Source organism: Rhipicephalus microplus, chromosome 3 (genome assembly GCF_043290135.1).
Source record: "Rhipicephalus microplus isolate Deutch F79 chromosome 3, USDA_Rmic, whole genome shotgun sequence".
NCBI classification, from domain to species: Eukaryota; Metazoa; Arthropoda; class Arachnida; order Ixodida; family Ixodidae; genus Rhipicephalus; species Rhipicephalus microplus.
In genome coordinates this window covers 197,269,737-197,291,863 of record NC_134702.1, presented here as the reverse complement: position 1 = coordinate 197,291,863, position 22,127 = coordinate 197,269,737, and the positions used below count along the sequence as shown (strand labels likewise).

General features: G+C 42.3%; 1 protein-coding gene across 1 annotated transcript in view; it reads right to left on the bottom strand.

Moving 5' to 3' along the window:
* LOC142803096 (putative glutamate receptor) overlaps positions 1-4,430 on the bottom strand; it is a 68,445-nt gene extending 64,015 nt beyond the window's left edge. Inside the window, exon 1 of the mRNA XM_075888201.1 lies at positions 4,420-4,430. Within this exon, the coding sequence (XP_075744316.1) occupies positions 4,420-4,430 (11 nt within the window). The remainder of the gene's footprint in view (positions 1-4,419) is intronic.
* Between the last annotated feature and the right edge of the window lie 17,697 nt (positions 4,431-22,127).

The window sequence follows — 22,127 nt, the reverse complement described above, 5'->3', positions numbered from 1 at the left end:
AAGTTTTTGCGTTAGAGTATGGTCTTTGTACTCGGCAAACAAGTTGCTGCTGATCAGGAGTCTGGCTGGATTGCCTGTACATGTGATTATACCTCAGCCTTACCTGAAGACCCTAGCAAAGATAAGAGATGTTCCACTTGAATGCAGTGATTATGACCTACTGGAATATCTTAAAGAAACTAGAGTAATCTCAGTCACACGACAAAAGAGATGGGCAAGAAATGAAGATGGAAGTGCCACAATGCAGCCCATACGTAATGTAATATTGCCATTGCCAAACCGAGTTGTTCTCGGCTTTACGGTTCACACTGTCGAGGAATACATTGAGCCGGCTGTAGAGTGCTTCAACTGCCAGGGTTATGGGTATACAGCTAAGACTTGTAGGGGAACCAACTGATGCAAGGTATGTGCGGGCACACATGATTACAAGGGACGCACCTCGAAGCGTCAACCTAAGTGTGCCAACTGTGCTGGACCACATCCGGCGTCGTTTTCAGGCTGCTCTCGAAACCGTTTGGCATCGGCTGCACAAAAAGAGAGAATTGTAAAAGGATACCATAAGATACAAAGAGGTCCAGCACCCAATGCGGATATAGTCGAAGATGTTCCTGCGGCACAAAAAACTGCAAAACAGGGGTGCCACAATTCTTACTCAGGAGTATTGAAGTGCTCAGCACCGAAAAATCGCGTTGGGAAAGAAGTCTAGTGCAAAAACATGCTGAAGTGGAACTTTCTGCCGGGCCAGACACATCCAAGGAGCCACTGACTACCAAAGAGAAGGGTCACAGCAGCTTGCCGAGGAAAAATTCTTCAGGAATTGCAATCTCAGTGGAGACAGCCTGAAACGAGCAGGTCGTTTTGCCAATAATCTTTGCGGCTCTTAAAGCAATTCTACGATCCCTGCCACAAGCAGGTTCTTTACCAGAAGTGAAAGTGCGGCTAGTTGTTGTGGATCTTGTAGTAATCATGGCTACCGGACTATCTAACTGGTACAAAAAGTGCAATATTCCAGTGCAACTGCAACGGTTTGCAGAATAGGAAGGGAGATCTTCAGAAATTCGTCGCTCAGCACGGGTTTCCGATTTCGTGTATTTCCGAAACAAGAGTATCCACTAACTTTCGCTTGTCCAATTATGTGATGTACCAAGGAAAACGTCCTGCTGCAAAAAGCAGAGGGATGTTGTGTGTGAGACGCGATATTCCATCGACACATGTGGCTACTTCAAAAACAGATGCGCCGGAGTTTGTTAGATGCAAGGTGAAGTTTGGTAACGTTACTGTGACTGTAGTTAGTGTTTACGTGCACTCTCAAGCAAACGTTTCATACGCAGAGTTGGCTGCAGTGTGTACATCTGATTATTATTCCATAATTATATGTGGTAATTTTAACGCGCGCGATGAATTGTGGGGTAGTGAGCGTTGTAATGTAAGGGGATCTGCTATAGAAAAAGTTGGTGAAGACCATGGTTACACTATACTAAATGATGGTTCTCCGACGTTTCTACGGGGGTATAACTACTGCATTGTACTAGACATCACTGTGTGCTCCTCTGAATCAGTGGCTGGAGCCGACTGGACTGCAGACGCTGATGCAAGAAGAAGTGAACAGTTGCCAGTATTTATATATAAACCAAAGTTGAAGAAAACGAAAAAATAACCACACAACAAGAATTACAATTCGGGGAATCTTTCGAGGATTACTGAGACAAAATATTGAACCTTTTTCCGGACACAGAAACGTATGTAACGAAGATAAAACATTTACTAACAAAAGCAGCTCGTGCAGTACCCATTCCAGATGGGTATTCGGGTGTTGACGCCGAGTATGGGAGGCTTCGTGCAATACGACGCCGATCTGAAAGAAGATATCGCAGGTCGGGTAATTTAGAAGATTTCAAGGTTGCACAGAAAGTACATTCTACAATGCATAACCAACCACAGAAGCTTTCAACCAAAAGGTGGCAAAATTTTTGTGCCTCACTTTCTCCATTTACCTCGGCGCCTCAACTGTGGAACATGTTACGTGCCCTCTGACAGTCAGTAGTCCACTCGAGACCACTACAGGCTCTAGCGCTGTCTCGAATAGTTAGCGAACGTGTGATTGCCGAAGAATTTTGCGATCTTATACTGACAACAGGAGCGACCGTCTAATCTAGCGAATACATTTCCTCAGCAGAATCAGCTTCTGCGGTTGTAATAAAGTTTTCTGCAATCAGTTCATCAGATTTGGATGACAGCTTCACACCAGAGGAGCTCCAATATGAGCTGTCTTCAGTAAAACAAACAAGTTCACCAGGAACTGATGGAGTTACATACGCTGCTCTTGCTAATTCATGCAAGAAAGGAAAATTACACCTGTTGGACATCTATAATAAAAGATGGCAAAAAAAAGTTCTGGAAAGTTGGACGATATCAAAAGTAGTACCGTTGCTAAAGCCAGGGAAGAGCCCTATGCACTTGGACTCGTTTAAGCCGATTAATTTGACACATTGTTTTTCAAAAGTGATGAAAAAAATGATCAATGAACGAATTTCATGGTGGCAAGACATGAAAAACTACTACCAGAAAGCATAGCCGGCTTCAGAAGAGGTAGATGCACAATGAACTGCATTCTGGATTTGGTCACAGACGTGGAAAACCAACAAACGCAAGGAAACATCACTGTCGCTGTATTCCTTGATGCTTATCAAGCATACGAGACAGTAAGTCACGTTCACGTTCTGGAAGGCCTGGCGTTACAGGGTTTCAAGGGCAAGATACTGCATTAGATCGCTGACTTCCTGAAGCACCAGAAAATTTTTTTAGTTACGCAGGAGGGCCCAACGTCAGAACATGTCGTCAACCAAGGAGTGCCACATGGCAGCGTGCTAAGCCCTACTCTCTTTAATGCAGGCATGGCGCAGCTCCCGTACAATCTTCCACCTAACATCAGATGTTCAGTATATGCTAATAATATAAGTATATGGACGTCTGGTCCATCGTTTTTGGATGTACAACAAACGCTACAAGAAGGATTGGATTATGTAGACCGTTTTCTAAGAAAAAGAGGTATGGCACGAAGTCTGGCTAAAACAGCCATACTTTCGTTTACATTAAAAAGACCTGGCAATTTTCAGAGTATTCTGCAAAATCAGCCTATTCAAATGGTTAAAACTCATAAATTCTTGGGAGTAATTTTATACCGGAGACTAACATGGTCGGCTAATGTCCAGTCCCTTGAACAAAAAGTGAATCAGGCCATTCGAATCCTCCGGCATCTCTGCGGGGCTAAATGGGGCGGTACTACAGAGTTGGTATTAGCCCTACATTTTGCCTGGATATGCCCCATCGTAACTTGCTCACTGCCTCTGCTGCACGGACTTCCAGCCTCCACCGAAAGGAGACTTCACTTGATATTGGCAAGGAGCTTGAGGGTATGTCTGTGTTTACCACGGTCAACTTCCAGTGCTTTAGCGTAGTCGGAGGCTCGACAGCCACCTTTAGCAGTACTCCGAACTAAAGAAACATTTCGAAATTTATTTAGAATTTTTACGCAACATGAAAGTCATTTTTTTATCTGGTGCACTAACACAAAGGACGGCAACGAGACTACAGGATAGTATATCATTTTAAGCAGTAGTACCAGAATTTAAACAATGGAAACCTTCAAAACCACCTCGGACGCTGCCAATGATATCCGTAAAATAGACGGCATAAAGAAAGCAGACATGGCACCTCTAGTAGCGTCAAAAATGGTACTTCATCAACTTCATGTAATGCAAAATGAAAAAACGAAGATATATACAGACGGATCATGCACTGAAGAAGCGTCCGCCTGTGCGGTATTTATACCCGAAATTCAGAAAAAGAAGATGTACAGATCATCGCAGAAATCTTCATCGACGACAGCAGAATTGGTGGCTATCTTTGAAGCAGTTAGGCTTATTTGCGAGAATCCTGAGCCATGAAAATGGGTGATATGCACTGATAGCAAACCTTCTCTACTGCTTATCAGAAATGTGAGATCACCTTATAAAAATGGTGGAAGAGCACAATGTATTGCAGAAATTGTGGAATATGCCTCATCGCCGGGTCACAACATCAAATTTTAATGGATACCCAGTCACATTAGAATAAAGGGAAATGAAGAGGCTGATAGCCTCGCAAAGAAAGCATTCAAAGGAGGACGGGATTGCGCAATCCCTAAGTCAGGGGCGGATATTCGACATTTTATAACGCAAGGAGCTAACCATTGTTCGATGGAGAAGTGGTTTGAGAGCCCTAAATCAAAGGAAAGGGTACTTTATGAAGTTTATCCACGCAGAAAATTTTCCATAGCTACAGACCTCCCACGTCACCAAGAGACATTAATCCGCCGACTACGACTGGAAGTAGCATACACAAAGAGCTTCTTGCACAAGATACATCGATCCAACTCACCGGAATGCCATTGTGGTGATGCAGAAGAAAATTTTCGCCATATTATTTTGAAGTGCGGTAAATACGCAAATGAAAGAGAAAAATTGAAGAACAAATGAGCAAGTTTGGACAGACGGCCCCTCAAAATAAAGATCTACTTGGACCATGGCCTGAGATGCATCTCCAGAAAAAGGCAATAATCTTCCTGACAGACTTTTTAGTGGAGACCGGAGCGGACAAGCGCCTATGACAGACAGCCAGAGAAGGGTATATAAAAAATGTGGTCATGTATATACTGACATTAGAATAGTAAGGTGTGCATGTATATAGGTTATGGCTGTGTGAACTGCACTAAAAAAACTGTGTATTGGCACGGTATTTGAACTGTTCTCAAGGTTAAGTATGTTTTTTTTTTCTTTTCCGTATTTTCAATTTTTGGGTTCCGTTCTGTATTATTTCTTTATTTTCGCTGCAGAACTTTGTGATATGGAGTAGCCGAGGCATTAGGCACCTCAACCTCTCCACAGCAAAACAGTTAAAACAGGACAGAACAGAACAGAAGCTTGAAACCCTGAAAACTAAGTGTGTGCGACATAGATATTCTTATCACAATAGGCAAAGTGACGTGATATTTACGTAATGAATTAGGTACCATCCTTGGTATGCACCAAAAGTCACAAATGATCATGTGCACACATGGAGTCTCGCTACAAATACATTCAAGCTTCATGAAATTTGTTCAAAAAGAACACGTATAACGCAATATAAATGCACAACCAAATGAAAAAAAAATTATTTGTACACAGCGAGAGATTTGACTTAAGTTACAAGCTTCTTAAACACTACTGTTTATTTTTTTCTCACAAGAAACGAAAACTCACCCCACAAAAATAAATACTGCACTACTAATTTTACAGCTAAAACTATTTTCGTTCCACCAGGATTTCTCGCTCTCACTCCGTAATTTATTGGCATTAGCTAGATTCTAGGTAATGATTCAAGCTATAGCGGAAATCTTGATTTATTTTACCGACCAAAGAAATTTATGTGCTTGCTGTAAGATAGCCCATATCCTTGCGCACATCATATTACGACTTCTTTTTTTATAAGACGAAAAAAATCCTCTATCGCGCTCCGATGCTTGGGTTCAAGAGGTAATTCGCCGAGATAGATGGTTCAGCTTCTAGGTGTACCCTGCTTCGGAAGTTGAGGTGATCTGTTGTGTATGATTCTTTTTTGAGTTATTTTCGTAGAATTCTTGCGTTCACAACAATTGTTTCATCAAGGTGATAAAACATTCTGAGCTCCCTCCTCCCATTTCGAAGCTTGTTCCTGTACAGAGCTACTATAGGTTCCATGCGGTGCACTCCACCTTAGTGTTTTTCCATAGCCTCTAGAAAGAAAGGGAGAAGCTTCTCAAGTTTGCTAATCAATTTGCAACTGAACAGCCTCGTCCGCGTACAGGCTTTTAGGCAGCATTGATCTTGACAACGTGAACCAGAGTTCTCCAAGAATACCAGTTGCGAAACTCCACCTAGGTCGCATGTAACAAATTCTGAACACACCATTGGCCTACGTTGTGGCGTATGCTGATTGTCTTCTCACATGTTGACCACAAATTAAACAAATAAGTGTTCGCCAGTGGTGTGTGCAGCGTTTAACAGCTCGCAACAAACATTCCCAGAGCGCAGCGCCGTGGTGCTTCACGGTTCGCTGTGCTAAGATGGCACAATAATATGCAGGCTGCCGCTGCATCGGCTATAGGAATGTTTGCGTTTCGAAGCGCAGCATTCCAACCACTATTATTGAAGAACTCTCAACAGGAACAACAGATTTATTCAGCCATATTGTTGCAGCTAGGTAGCGTCTCTCTTACTCATATCGTAGTTTCGGGATGTTGAACCCCACACATCAATCAATGTTGCAGCTAGGTATTCACTGATAGTGCTCACGGAAGAGCTTTCTTGCTCTTCCCACTTCAATTCTTCGATGGGCTGTGGTTCATCACATGAAATGCTTTTTAATACTTGCTCTCAAACGCAGTGATTGGTAATACTACATGTCCGCTCCACCTGCACAATGAAGCGCCATCAATATGTATATATATATATATATATATATATATATATATATATATATATATATATATATATATATATGAGATCTAACAGACAGTAATGCCAAGAAATGTACAGGGGAAGTTATTAGAACCATTGGAATGTAAATAGGAAGAAAGAAAAGTGGATAAAGAAATAACCAGCCGTGAGCAGGAATCGAACCTACGACCTTCGAATAACGCGTTCGATGGTCTAACCACTGAGCTACCACAGCGGCCTTCCCTCCGTCCACTTTTTTGGGTTTATATGTGAATTACAAGTAGGAGTGACAGTCAGCGCCATCTATAAGCCAAACGACGAGTGTGAAAACACTCTTACGCGCATGTTTTGGCGTCACGTAGCACGTGAACTTATTATGAGCGGGCAGCTGATTAATTGTCCCTCTTATACAACCTAAACACACCAAGTCTGCCAGTACGAGACCCTCGTTCAATGAATTAAGGGAAGAAGTGTATACCTAAGGGCTCGTTTTTACGTGTTTTAACACAATAATAATGAGATCTAACAGACAGTAATGCCAAGGAACGTTTGATGTGTTTTCACACTCGTCGTTTTGCTTATAGATGGCGCTAAATGTCACTCCTACTTCAAAATTCACATATAAACCCAAAAAAGTGGATGGAGGGAAGGCCGCTGTGGTAGCTCAGTGGTTAGAGCATCGAACGCGTTATTCGAAGCTCATAGGTTCGATTCCTGCTCATGGCTGGTTATTTTTTCATCCACTTTTCTTTCTTCTTAGCTACATTCCATTGGTTCTAATAACTTCCCTTGCACATTCCTTGGCATTACTGTCAGTTAGATCTCATTATTATTGTGTTAAAACACGGAAAAACGAGCCCTTAGGTATACACTTTTTTCCCTTAAAATATATTTTTGTTTATTTGTTTGTTTATTAATACTGTCAACCCCAAGCTGGGGTTTTTACAGGAGTGGAAAACACATACAATGAAATAGTATGTCATGAAATACGTTACAAAATAGAGACATACAGCGAACACAGGCATTTACACTAAAAGACAAAATTAAACACAGGCATGTGCACTTGCATTCTGCGCATTGAAAACAACAATTAACAAAGCGAGAGGCAATATACATTGACATCGTGAATTATAAAAAACTATGACGCATCTATTTCGGAGAAAATAAGCGATTCTAAAGCTGCAGAAAACGCCGTGATAGAGGAAGACATCGCGACTTTGTTTGGTAGTTCATTCCATTCTTTAATTGCCCTCGGAAAGAAGCTGTATTTAAATGCGTCGTTTCGGGTGGCTGGTGGCTGTATATATAAGGTGTGTTTGTGTCTAGAGCGCGGATCTGGAGAAATTTCAAAGAAATCTAATGAGTTGATTTTAACCTGACTACGAATAATGAGGAATAGAAATTTCAAACGGTCATACTTAGTTCTAAGTTCTAAGGCTTGTAGGTTTGCTCGGTTGCAAAGTTCGGAAGCAGAGTGCATGCGTTGATATTTATTGAATATAAACCTGGCAGCCATTCTTTGAACTTTCTCCAGTTTATATAGGTTAGTGGTGGTATGAGGGTCCCATACTATTTTACAATATTCAATTATTGGTCGTACTAGCATTTTGTACGCAAGACTTTTTACTTCGGGTGTTGCGTCATGTAACCTTCGCCTCAGACCCCATAGCGTTTTGTTTGCCTTTCTACAGGTGACGTCTACGTGAGTATTCCACCTCAAATCTGGAGTGAATATTAGCCCTAAATATTTATATTCTGTTACCCTTTTTAGATCGTGGGAACCAATATTGTAATTATATTTGAGAGGTACCTTTTTTCTTGTTATGCTCATGCAAACTGATTTTACGGGGTTTAGAACCATCTGCCATTCATTACACCATAGTAAAATTTTGTTTAAGTTGTTGTTCAGGTCTACCTGGTCTCTCAGGGATGTGATCTTGTTATATATAACGCAGTCATCTGCAAACAATCTCACGGGAACAGACAAATCTGAGGGCAGGTCATTTATAAAAATAAGAAATAAAAGAGGCCCCAGAACACTGCCTTGAGGCACACCGGATATAACGGGTCTGGACTTTGATTTAATTTTATTTATTTCTACGTACTGTGTACGAGAATGGAGGTAAGAAATGAACCACTGAGTAATATTTGAGTTTCTGAATATTTCATTTACTTTTAGTAAGAGTTTGGGATGCGAGACCTTATCGAAGGCTTTGGCGAAATCTAAGAATATTAGATCAATCTGTTCCCGTCGATTAATTGCCTGCGCAAAATCGTGAACTGTAACAACAAGCTGCGTTACTGTAGATAATCCCCTTCGAAAGCCGTGTTGCACTGGTGATAATAAATTGTGAGTGTCTAAATAATTAGAGAGATGCTTACACAGTATATGCTCAAGCAGTTTGGAGCAGGTACTCGTAAGAGAGATAGGCCTGTAGTTACCCACTTCTGAAGTGTTCCCACTTTTGTGAACTGGTATTATTTTAGCTTCTTTCCAGGCTACAGGAAATGAGGCTTGATTTATTGAAGTTTGAAAGATTATAGTAAGATACTTTGCGACCCATTGAGCATATCTATATAGAAACTCGTTCGGAATGCCGTCTGGACCAGCGGATTTCTTAATGTCAATGTGTAGAAGAAGGTTTAATACTCCTTCTTCGTTGATTAACGGGTCAGATACCGGAGGGCGATTGGAAGCGTCAGAAAGGGACGGAAGGGCACCATCATCTTCGGTGAAAACAGAAGAAAAAAAAGAATTGAAATTTTCCGCGCGTTCAAGGGCAATTTTTTCATCGACCGGTTTATTATATATACATATATATATATATATTCTTCTGAGAAGCGTGGTTTCCGTTGAACACTTGCAAAAAATTTCGTGCCATTTGTCCATGCAGTGGCTGACGACGATGGGGAATTATGCCTGAAGTGGGTATTCGCCGTAGTTGATAGGGGAACAAGAACCAGCTTTCGTAATGAGTTGGAGCATTGGACGGCCCACTTGTTACGCTATTCACATTGTGCGGTGACTGCTTGTTCTTTCGCTGTTCTAAAACGCTTAATAAGTCGTAATACTGCGACTGCTTTCCCGACATCAAGCCTACCTAAGGCAAGTTGGCCAACAATTCCCGAGCACTAGCGTAGCTCAGTGCTAGGATACAGGGCTGGCACCCGACAGACCCGGGTTTGAGCCCCACTGTGTCTGTGGTGCTAGGTTCGCTAAAAATTCACAAGTCCCGGCGTAGCTCAGTGGTAGAATACCATGCTTGCACCCAGCAGACTCGGCTTTGTGTCTTTGGTGCTAGTTTGTATATTAGTGAATTTTCACATTTCTAATTTCGCGCGACGTTACGGACACCGGCGTCGGCAGCGGCGGCGGACAACTGCGCGTAACCCGAATTTCGATTTCGCTGTAAAAAATTGTGCAGGCATATGCACTTGTGAGAACTAGGTAGTGAGGCGCTATTTTTCGCAAAAAAAAATGTTGCCTAGAGGGCGCTTGAAACTCTGGGCAGCCAAATGACACTGTGTCGCGCTAAATAATCGATATAATACCAGTGGCTTGAAAAAATAATACGAAACAATTTTTGTTTCTTCTGAAGGTGCTACTTTTTATGTTTCTAATAATTTATTAGTTTCTTTTTTATTTTCGCAAAATATTGAAATATGCTGCATGACTAGCGTGTTTTATAGAAACCACCAATATTAGGCTAGTGTAGTACTTACATTTTTGCTTTATATGTTCCTACAATAAACAATTCAGACACTTTGGGAGCAATTGAAACAAGAATATTCCAAAAATATTGTGGCAAATATGTGAAAAGAAATTTCACTCATGTTGGGGCTTAGTTTTCACAATAAAGCAGTCCAAGTAGAAATATGGGTATTATATTATTGCAAAGTATTGTTGGTCACATTCACATGAGGGTGAAGTTTTAAAAAATTGTTTGTATTTTAGGGGATAAAACATTTTATCTAACTGGAGAACTACACGGAAGTAACAAGCCTGCCTTGGCTTCACCTTCACTCAATAGTAGGTCAGTGTGACGTGACAACTCTTGGTCACTTGTTTTAGTAATACTGCTGTATATTGTGACATTGTGCCAAAATGAGCAATAGTGCTTTTTTAAAGAATAGTATCTTTCTCCTTGGGCCCTCAAAAGGCAGGTTATATACAGGTGCTTCTTTAGCCCAAGGAGCAGAATTATAATGCAGTCGATGGCCTACAATACAGTATTAAGGCGTTGTGTTTGGCCTCTGGTAATTTTTTACATTCTTCTATTGTTACATTGATACAATGTTGTGATAATATTTACACTGTTTTATTGTTTTGATAACTTTACATTGATAATTTCTGCGTTTGCCTCCCCTTCACTGCATAGTATGTCTGCGCAAGGTTCTATTGGGGCTTTTCGTCAGCGAATAATGTGTTTAATGTTGCTGTATATCAAATGTTGCTGTTTAATGTTGCTGTATATCAGTAATGTTGCTGTATATCAAAATGGCCAATCATGCTTTCTTCCGTGAACAGTATCTTCCTCCTTGGATCACCAAAAGGCAGGCTATATTCAATTGCTTCTTGATCTCAAAGGGCAGAATTGTAATGCAGTCGATGGCCTACTATACAGTATAGAGGCCTTGTGTTTGGCTTTTGATAATTTTTACATTGTTCCATTGTTACATTATTACAACGTTCAGATTATTTCACATCGATATATTTTACTTAATTTCCTACATTATCGGCGCGCCACTCGAAGGGTCTAACCATCTGAGTGGCAATAGCCGAAGACAAAATAAGGGTGTCGCGGGACGGGCACTGCTATAGAAAGACTACACCACACTAAGGCATTCTATAAATGCAATGTATGATAGACATATGAACAGTGTTCATTATGAAACAAGATTAGAGTGAAAACGGGCAAGCCACGGCAAGCTACTATAAGTACCATTACTGCAATATATAGGTGGAGCTACTTTGTAAATATTCTCACTTCTTTGTCAGAACACAGTACGCTGTTGCACTCTGTAAAGTAGAGCGGCGTTGATGTGCTGTTCAATGCTTACGTGAATCCAAGTCCAGCAGAAAGTGTCTCTATGAGGTAGCCAGCCAAGCCACCTAGCTGTACTGTCCCATTTTCCAAGCGCGTTGGCATTGAAAGTGGAAGGAGCTGTTTGGGAAGAACTTGCATGAGACTGTTCAGGCTAGTTGGTAGTCACATAGCAAGAGGGATTTCACGTAAAAAAGACAACGCGAGACAAAGTAACACGCGAGCATGAGGGGCTCAATAAGAGCCTGGTGAAAATATTTGGGGACAAACAACTATTTAGCCATTGACAATAATTTTTCTTATCTTCAAACTTGTGTCAGTAGGTTCATTTTCGTTACATATGTGTATGTGATGTTCTTTGTTTTTATTAGAGGTTTCTGACAATGGTTTCGGTGTGCTAATGGTTTGTGAATATAAGGCTGCAATTTGTCATATTTTCAATCACAGATTATTCAGCTGTGCGAAGTGAACTAAATTGTAGCTGCAATATAGTATAATGTGTATGGAGAAATGGCTCCTTGAACTCACACACACATATGTATCGTATCCGGCCCATGAACGAAAGCCACCTATCTTGTTTCAACTACACGTACCTCTATTTACTGTCTACATATATAGCCCTCCCGCCACCATTTTTGTGGCTCGTATTGATAGAAAATACTGACGACAATGAACGCAGGCGTTTACAACGGCCCTGACATGAGTGTTGGTTTCATTGAACGTGGCCCGGCTGAGAGATGGGGGTAAAAATGCGGAACTGAATTGACGATTCAATGATAAAGGAAGCACCGGGACAAGTGCCTCCGGCACCAAAGTCTTCAAAACACCACGATCATGAAGTACATCAAGCCACCGTAGCCTCCAGGACTCTCGATCACCAGGGAAACAACGTGAAAGCTCTTCCAACAGAAATTTAATTTCTCTTCTGCAGCCATGTAGTGCATTAAAAAAACGAGGACAGAGGCAGCAAAACTGGCCCTTTTTTTCAGCGTGGCTGGTGACGAGGCACTCGAAGTGTACGAGAATATTACGTTCAATGAAGGCGAAGACAAGCAGAACTATGACATGGTGGTCCCTAAGCTCGAGGAGTACTGCGTCAATTAGGGTACCCCAAATGATGAGCGCAACGTTCCTGGTCTGAACTGAAAAGTGAAGCTGAACCCTTCAAACAGTTTTTTCGCGCGCTGAAGAAACAAGCGCAGTTTTGAATGTATGGAAGGGCAATGGTCAAGATGGTCAAAACTATTGTGTTCCGCACAAACTCGCCGAAGCTCCGGTAGAAGTTCTTTGGGGACGTTGCACAAAACGTGGCTTCGGCAGCGGGAACACCAGCACGTAAAAACTTGCTGTGGCGGAAGACTGATGGAGAGCTTCACATTGTTTCAGCAGCGTCAAGCCGAAGCTTCAAATGTTCTCGCTGCCGCAGGTTCCATTCCGTACTGCACTGGTCAGCCTATAGGAGAAAACTTGCTATTTGTGCAAGGGGTGTAACCATTTTACGTCATGCTGCCGATCAAGCGAAGTCACTCCCGAGGTAAAGCACGTGAGGAAGACGCCTTACCAAAAGACGACTTTGACGTTTTGGGCGCACCATTAGAAACATAAGAAATGACAGAGACTGGATCATAAGAGCAAATTTCAGACAAAAGAATCAATCTCAAGATCGACATGGGTTCCAAGCAAACTTCATGCAGCTGTCACTTTTATGGAAAAGTCAAGGACGTCAAGTTAAAGGAAAGAACGTGGTTTTACGATCGTGTAACGGCGGCATCACAAAACAGCTCGGTGCAATTTCGTTGCACGTAACCATATGTGACCGGAGCGTCTGCACAGACTTCGTCGTGGTGAACAAAGACCATGGTTCCCTCTTGGGCCTTAAAGCTGCGGAAGACTTGGGGCTTATCAAACAGAACGTTGATGCTCTAAAAAACAGCCCTCCCCCCCCCACCTCGCGATCATCAATGACCTCCCGCAGTTTTTTCAATGATCAGGCATTCGCAAGGGTGCTGTGCCTGCTATCCAGTCAGCCAGACAAGTGCCTGTACCGCCACGAGAACCTGTGCATGCTTAACTACAGTAAATTGAAGTGGAAGGCATCACTCAAAAACTCAGCAGCCCGATAGATTGGTTAAGCCTAACGGTCATCGCGTTAAAAAATCACAGCAAGTTGCAGGTATGCATGGACCCGAAAAAAATTTGAAATACCCTAAGAGGGAAAATTATCAGATGTGGAGCCGAAATTCCATAGAAGCGCAGCTGGCAGGAGCGAAGATGTTTTCTCGGATTGACGCTAACCCCAGATTCCATCACATGTGACTGTATGAGAACTTTTCAAAACTATGCGCCTTCGCAACTTCCTTTGGTCGTTATCGGTTTCTTGGACTGCCTTTTGGCATTTTGTCGGAAAGCAAAATTTTCGAAAATTCCTCAACGAGGTATTTGATCATTTGCCTGGCGTGCGTGTGTATGTCAACGACGTGCTTATTTGGGGTGCGAACGGGAAAGAACAGGATGATAGGCTCAAAAACGCATTAATGGAGATTGAAAAAGCAGGGCTGACATTCAACAGGTGAAAGTGTTTGTTCCGTCTTGAAGAAGTTTTGTTTCATGGCGACATTATTAGCAGCTGAGCCATACACTCTGGCCCTGTTTTGGTTGAAGCTGTGTTGAAAATGCCGGCATCACAAGACAAACAAGCGGTACAGAGGCTCTTGAACGTCGTCAACTCCTTTAGAAGATATGCTCCGCCACTATTCCAGCGCACTTCTACTTTGGGTTCGCTGTTGAAGCATGATGTTGTTCTTCAGTGGACATTGAATGAACTAAGGACAGGCTATATGCAGGGAGCATATCGAATCCCCACTTCTAGCAATTTTCGTACCAGGCAGAGATATTAAAAACGTGGCCGATACTACGCAGTACGGTATTCGTTCGGCGCTGATGCAACGTCAATGGAGGGCCTGCAGACCATTGGCTTACACTTGAAGAGCTCCTAATCAGTCCGAACAAGATTATTTAAAAATGAAAAAAAATAATCTCTGGCGTTGGTTTTTGCATGCGAAAAGTTTGTCACTTCCTATAAGGTCATCCTTTCATTCTTGAGAGTGACCATCGCCCACTGCTTGACATATCAGAAAAGCCTATTGCTGACATACTGCTAAGAGTACACCATTTCGTTTTGCGTTTATTGAAACATCGTAACACCTTGACATTTGTTCTCGCCAAAAATACGAATGTGGTCAACGTGCTTTCTCGGGGACCTGCGTCTGAAGGCCACGCTGCCTGTCCAGCCTGTGACATCAAAGTTCATACAGTCACAATTGTATCGGCACTACGAGTGAAAAAGCCATTTCAATGCTGCAACTGAGACAGAACCTGACGTATACCTTCAGGAGGTAATTCACAAGCTTGCGAATTGGTGCGCCGTGGATGGTCTGCTGAAAGCAGTCGCTTCCGAATTCTCAGTAATCAAAGGGATTCTTATAAAAGTAATGAAGGTTGTAGTGCCAAGTAGCTTGCGACTGGACATATTAAAGCTGGTGCATCGCATTAAAGCTTGGCGTCCTGAATTTCAGAACAAGTCTACTAGCAGATGAGCCAACACGGTCGGAGCTGCTGCAAGAAAGACACCTGCGGACCCCGATACCAACCTTTGGGCTCCTTGTTCCCACGCTACTAAGGAAGCACAGGCAAACACAACGGATGTGTGCTTCCCAGCCTCAGGAAGAACGATGTCGTTCGCATAAGGGAATATCATGGTTAAAAACAATGTTCTTGGACCAGCGGGGCTTTGTTCCTTTCATGTGTGAACCGGAGACCGGAAAACCCTGGGTCGCAATCGGCAGTACCTCCTAGCAACAAGTGAGTCTTTTGAGGATACCTCAGACGAATAATACGGCGAAGAGCAGGTACCTGTCTTTTAGGAACCTGCTTACGTCCAGTTTGTCCACGCTACTACCAAGTCCCGCACCCATCTTTGCAGCCAGTTTTACCGCAACGAAGGTTGCGGCGTCAGAGACGTTGTCCGGAACATCTGGGATACAATCAAAACTTTACGCAGATCACTCAACGACGTTGAAGGGGAAGATGTATCAGTCCCAAGAGCACAAGCCACCTACCTTGTTTGAACTACACGTGCATTTCTTTAGTATCTACTAAACTCCTCCCCTTTCCTCTCGTATTGCTATGTTCCAATGCACAACGAGCAGGGGACAGGGCTCCGGTGCGATAAGGAAAAATTAAGGTTTGTTATATGCAGATTGCAAGCAAGAACAGAAGATTCAACGTCATCTTCCTCAGATCTGAATCATTGTTGTTGCTTGCGCTTGTCACTTCTTTGTCCTCAGCCATCCTGACGGCTTTTAGTCGGGACACTATGAAGTACTGACAACAATAAAAAAAGGCGTTCACTAACGTTCTGACATGCGTGTCAGTTTTATTGAACGTGGCGGGCAGATACAACACAGACCATACGAACAACTTTCTTTCTTTTCTTATGGTAACGCACAAATCCAACAGATTTGCGTGTGCCATAAAGAGAAGCAAGAATGGAAGCATGCGTTTTTAAACAATAAGTGGTTGTGTCCTAAATCTAGAAAAGCTAGTTAAATAGCTAAAAGAATGCTGGACAATAGCGGAATAGTTGGTGAGATTGATGTATTTCTTCTATTATTGTCAAATTATAACACAACCATCTCCAGGACATTTATTTGACAGCAGTTCTTCGAACATAATATTTTGTGAATGCCACTACGCAACCACGCTGCTTGGATCGGTGCGAAATATAATACAGTGAAGAAAGGGAAGAGAAGAGAGTGTGTTCTCTTCACATATTGAAAAATATTGTCTAACAATGATTAATCTTAAATATCACGAAAAAGATATTTGCTTTCACATATCCGATCCACCTACTTTAGTGTCCATGTATAGCCAATCACAATCACGCCATGCTTAGTTGTCTCTACGTTATAATCTAAAAGCAACATTTTTAGGGAAACTGCTTACCGGAGACGCTGCGATGCGAAGAGTCATGTTCGCGAGTCTTTGGTAGCGATTCATGGCTTCACGAATTTTCGCGTTGATGCAGGTTGTTGGTTAAACAGTTCGAATCCTGTTATGTTTTTCCCTCCTATTAATAACAAAATAGGCAAGCGTCAGCCCTACAATTGCGGCCGGACGACTTCTTGCAATGTGTTGCAGCCAAGCAGGAACTATAACATCAGTAGAAAGACAGGTGGCGCTCGAAATTCGCAACCACACGCTCACACGCGCAAATGGAACAACTTCGATTATTGGAAAACGTCAAAATGGCAGATTACCTTATATTCTCCGAAAGTTCTATTTTCCGACATTTGTTAGCTCCGTCTAATCTTGTCATCTGCTGTATCCGACGCCTGCCTGAAATATTCAGTCAGTAGCGTTGCGAAAAAAGTGTCGGAGCGTCAGTTGCTCTATGACATGGAGCGGCACTGGTGTGCGGCTATCTACTTGCGCCCATCTCTAAAGTTCCCTGCAGGGTTTGCCAATGTGTACCCGCTGTTTTCTGCAATAAACGTCCATGAATGCGACCTCCTGGCATCGGCCATGTTTTCACCGAACTATTTGCACAGAAATTTACTTTGCTACGAAGTTCTAAGATAATCACCTTCTTTTTATACGATTGTAAACCTCGTAAAAAGAAGACAAACGCTATGAAATGCGCGGAATCTATGTAGTCGTAGAGTGGACTACTGCGCACGTGTATACACATATCTACAGCTCTGCACAGTACCTCAGCTACTCACTCAATGAATTTTTTTTGTTGTGTTCGCCAACGTGAAAGCGACATCAATGTTTACACGTGGATGGTGTTTATTATCGGAAGACCCAGAATCAGAAGCAGTTTCTCATTCTGTTCGACTTTAGTGAATTAACGCGCGCAGAATAACATGTCACTTTTTCGGGAACGTATTCGAAAACAGCGGTACCGCAAATTAATGTAGCAGAAAGTACTTCCAAAAGCCCGCCACTTGCAAGACCCTTTTGACAGCATACCGCACTCTGTTATTGATTTTCCGTGACATTCTTTTGTTACGTAAATCCTATTCATTGATTTGATCTGCGCTTTTTACAGTGCTTTGAACGAAAAATTTTAATCGGAGCTATCCAGTGTTGCTCACTTGCATGTCCAGGTGCTTAAAGTTATTTGAACTGTTTCAAACTGGCATGTTCGTGAAAAGGCGTGCACATATTCACTAATGAATATACAGTCAATATAAACATGTGTCGGAGTGGTAGTTCTCATATTAGGTACTGCTTTTTTTTACTTACCATTGGCGTTTCATGGATATATGTTGTGCTGTTAATCATGATGGCAATGATTGAATGCCTGGTTACAGGGGATGTTATATAACTACTCTGCGATATGAAAAAAATCCATACACCTGCTTTAATTTAGGAGATGTTAAAAGATTGAGGTGGTTAACATTTGTGTGATGTTTGCAAGTGCGGTGTCTCTCAATGATATAGTTGGTCTGTATTGTAAAACCTATGCATCCATGGTAAATTTGACCATTTTACGGACTTTGCGTGCGTTAGAGAGCCCAAAACATCAGGTTTCAGTAAAGACGCTACAAGAGCCACTCCTAGCTTATAGAGCGCTTTTCTGAAATTAAGTAGTACGCAAGTTGTTGTAAAGTTTTGGACACTAAAAACGTGCCTATCCCGATTTTTCCGGTATGTAAATTACCACACGTTGAAACGCTATTGTTTTAGTGCAAAATTATTCCAAAGAGTGGGTGACGTGGAGTAACAGTTTTCTCACTTGGGAAAACTGGCACCACGTGAGCAGACTTTCACTTGACACAAATAATGTTTATTTCGCCTTCTCATCCTTTCAGCCATAAAAAATTGACGAGTAGTTGTATACGTGGATGAATAGTACATCAGTACCCTACAACCTAATTTGTTTAAAGTATATGCACATCAGTTCATCTCGCCACTAGCCTCTGGCAATGTGACCGGTGGCCATCATCGCAACTTCCTCTGAGAATGAGACATGATTCGGCTATCAGCGGTGAGTTATCGCAGATTTCTGATACAGCGTGAGAAGCAGTTGCTCTTGGAACGTATAACCGATTTCTTCCACTTAGTAAAAAGCGATGAATAAAATCCTGGCGTTTTGGAAGGATTGTATTCGCTAGCATTATACGTGGTAATGCACACGCCGCCATTATATGACGGGTCGTTTTCACTGCATTTGTTCTTCGCGTTACGAGCAGTTGTGGTGTGAGCAGCTCATCATAAGCAGCTACCGACCAATGCAGACGTTTAATGAAGCGTCGCCCGTGGTAGAAAACTTGATATAGAAGAATATATATAAACAAAATGAATATTTGACTCAAGCGCGAATTGAATCCAAGCCTGCTGCGGTGCAAATACGTGTTCTACAAAACAGCCACACCGGTGTCGGAAACGTCTCCTTCAAAAGACTATATTATTCATTGTAGTGCGAGGAGCCCCCTTAACGCATGTTTTATCGCTTGGACGAAATATAGAATCGTACCAGCGTCAATTACTTGAATTTCTGTGCGCAAAATTCTCAAGATAACCACGTCACGTTGCAACAAATCTTGTCTCTAAAGATAATGTTTGCTCTCACTTTGACATTCGAGTAGAGAACCAAGCCGATAAAATGAAACTGAAGTTGGTGGAACCCAAAGTATCTCAGATACTTAGTCGTTATTTCTTCTGTTTAAACCCGTGAGTAGTGTGTAGTTAAGCTGAAAATATTATCGTATATTATGTAATATATTTGCGATTACCTGTAGAAAAACCGCTCCTAATAAACGGTATTTGTAGGCGCGATCCACTTTTATTCTGGTGAGCCTTGAACATTACAAGCACCCTGCACGTAGAGTTTTTTTCTGGTTGTCCTTATCAGAACGCAGAGCTGAGTGATGGGGGGAAAAGAAAGAGAAAAGACAAAGAGGTTAGACAGTTCTCCAACCAGCTGGCTACGCTGTTCTGGGGAAGGGGGTAAGGGAATAAAAGATGACAGAAAAGAAACAAACGAAAAAATAAAAAAAGGAAGAAGGACAACAGTATGATTCAGTGTACACGCTTCGACATGCTGGCTAAAAGTGGTCGTGAAAAGGTAGCTCCTAAAGGCACAGTGCAAAACCACCGGCACCTACACGCACTAACAAGGTGATGTTTTACGTGAAGTCAACCTAAAGAGAGTAGACTGGCATGGGCAACTATCGTTGCAAAGCCTCCATGCAGGTCTTATCATTTTAAGCTGACGTCACCTAGTTAGTGGGTGTAGCTGCTGGTGGTTCGATATTGTCATTTTTAGGGCAACATTTCACAACTAATTTGAGCAACAGTATCTTACTGCAGCTACGCCATGTATTGGTGGCAAAAGTAAAACTGTGTTTTTGCTTTAACTCACCTGGCCGTTAATCAATACAGTTTTGTTCTGATGGCGCGTGATGCTATAAAATCTTACTGTCACCTGCGTCCCGCTGCCCCATGCTACCCCTGAAGGTATTATAGAGCACCAAATATTGTGCACTTCTCTTTTTAGTACAATGCATAAGAAGTGCAGCTAATTCCACTTTTTTCATATTGAAGGCAGGCGTTGAGTTTATCATGTTCTGACATTTTCACAACATCTGAGCAAAGGTACATTTAGCTGTTTTAGGTTTTGTATGAGTACAGCGGTAAATAAGTAGATATTTCCAATGTAAACCATGGTTAGATACTTCGGCGTCTTTAATGGTTTCGCCACATAGTGACATTTCTTGCAGCCTACTTTAAATTTCACCACTCTGTCACATCAGAAGTTCCACTGCACTTTGGTCTATTTTTGAATGCTTCAGTTTTCTATTTTACTTTGACTGTTCGTTATTATTTAACCTTTACAGTGAATTGTTTTGTTGTTTAGTTATAACCACACTGTACATCCTCCTCTTCCGTCTTCTTGATTAGCATTCATGATGCCCTAAGCAAGCCCGGCATGTGCATGAGCCCCATTACATGCAAATGTCGTTTTCTGAAAACTTATAAATGAAACAAGACCGAAGAAGAGTTTTGCGTTGATCCACTTAGTACAGGCTGATGGTGTGTCATTGAAAAAGGTACGAGAACACAAAAAACGAAAAAAAAACGCAAACAGGTCTCTGTTTGCGTTTCTGCTTTCTTCCCTGTTCCCCATCGTTTTTTGCGCTGTTACGCCAGGAAACAAAAGCTGCTTTGCGTCGTGGATAGAATTAATTCTTCATAATTTCATACGTATTGGCTGCGTGATTACAAGCTCAGGGTGCCGCGCCAGTGAATACGCAAACAGGAATTTATGGTCAAGCACAACACGCGCACGAGCACGGACAAGAGCGTGCGGAGGGTTACCCTTCTGTGTGGGGAGGGCCGGAAACGCTCATCGCAGAGCCACTCCTCCATTATATTTTAGTATATCGCACAGGCGTTCCTAAGTGACCATAAGGGCGTCGAATCCCCTTCCCCATTCCCACCGGGCGCTCGCCTATGCGCACATAGAGTTTTTTAAATTTAGCTAGAGGGGACTCTGGCGCAGCGATCGTTCAGCGAACATGGGAATGATGGGTAGTACACAAATTTGCCCCGTCTTCGTGCTCGCGAGCCTTGAACGCACATGTGGCCTTGTTTGTTGCTGTGTTTGGGTTTTGTTTTGAATGAAAGAACCGACCATTTTCAAGTTCGTGAACAGGTTGTAACTTGTGAGCCTAAAATATCAAGGTGCATGATGAAGCGAAACTGCGAAAGCCTTGTTGATTTTTGTTCATGATGGAGCAGCTCCAAGCCACGTGAAGCTAAGTAAAGCCAGAAGCATGAATATTATTCAAATCTGTGTACTACCCAACATTTCCATGCTCGCTGAAGCGCCGTGCGTGAAGATCCCATAGGCACTAGCGCCAGAGTTCTATGTAGTGAATTTAGAGCAAACTAAGTATGCGCACGCCGAAACGGGAAAGAGAGACGCACCACGCACGTTGCAAAACAAAATGAAGGTGGCTTGTGCATTAAATAAATAACGAAAGAAACAGCGCGCTGCCTGAGGGCGACGGCGTAAGGGCAAGAAGGAGCGAGCGGCTCTTTTGGTCACCATGACGACGTCAGCGACGGAAACGCTACGTTTATAAGCACCGCAGTCGTGCTGACTCCTGCCAAGACGGTTGCTGCCACATTCTTCGAGAAACACCTGTTGATGCTCTTGGTGCTGCAGTCGGCGGAGCGTTTGAATTCAATCAACTAGTGGGAGTTATGTAATGTAGCACCCCCCGCCTGGGGTAAGCAATCGCGTTCTACAGCTGTCTTAATAAAAACTGGCGTAAATTATCAACCCTAAGGACTTTTCGATTGCGAGAAGTAAAGCACGTGTGGGTCAACCTGAAATGCATGAAAAAGGCTAGTTTCAGCGTAACAAGGCATAAAGTATTGTGATTTTTAATGTTATATAGGTGATTTCTTCAGTACCTTTTTTTGTCAGACTATTCGAAATTAGTATATCTACTTTTTCAGCTTCTGAAGTTAAAGACCGCCTTCCTGTGTTAGTTGAAATTTTCTACTAGGC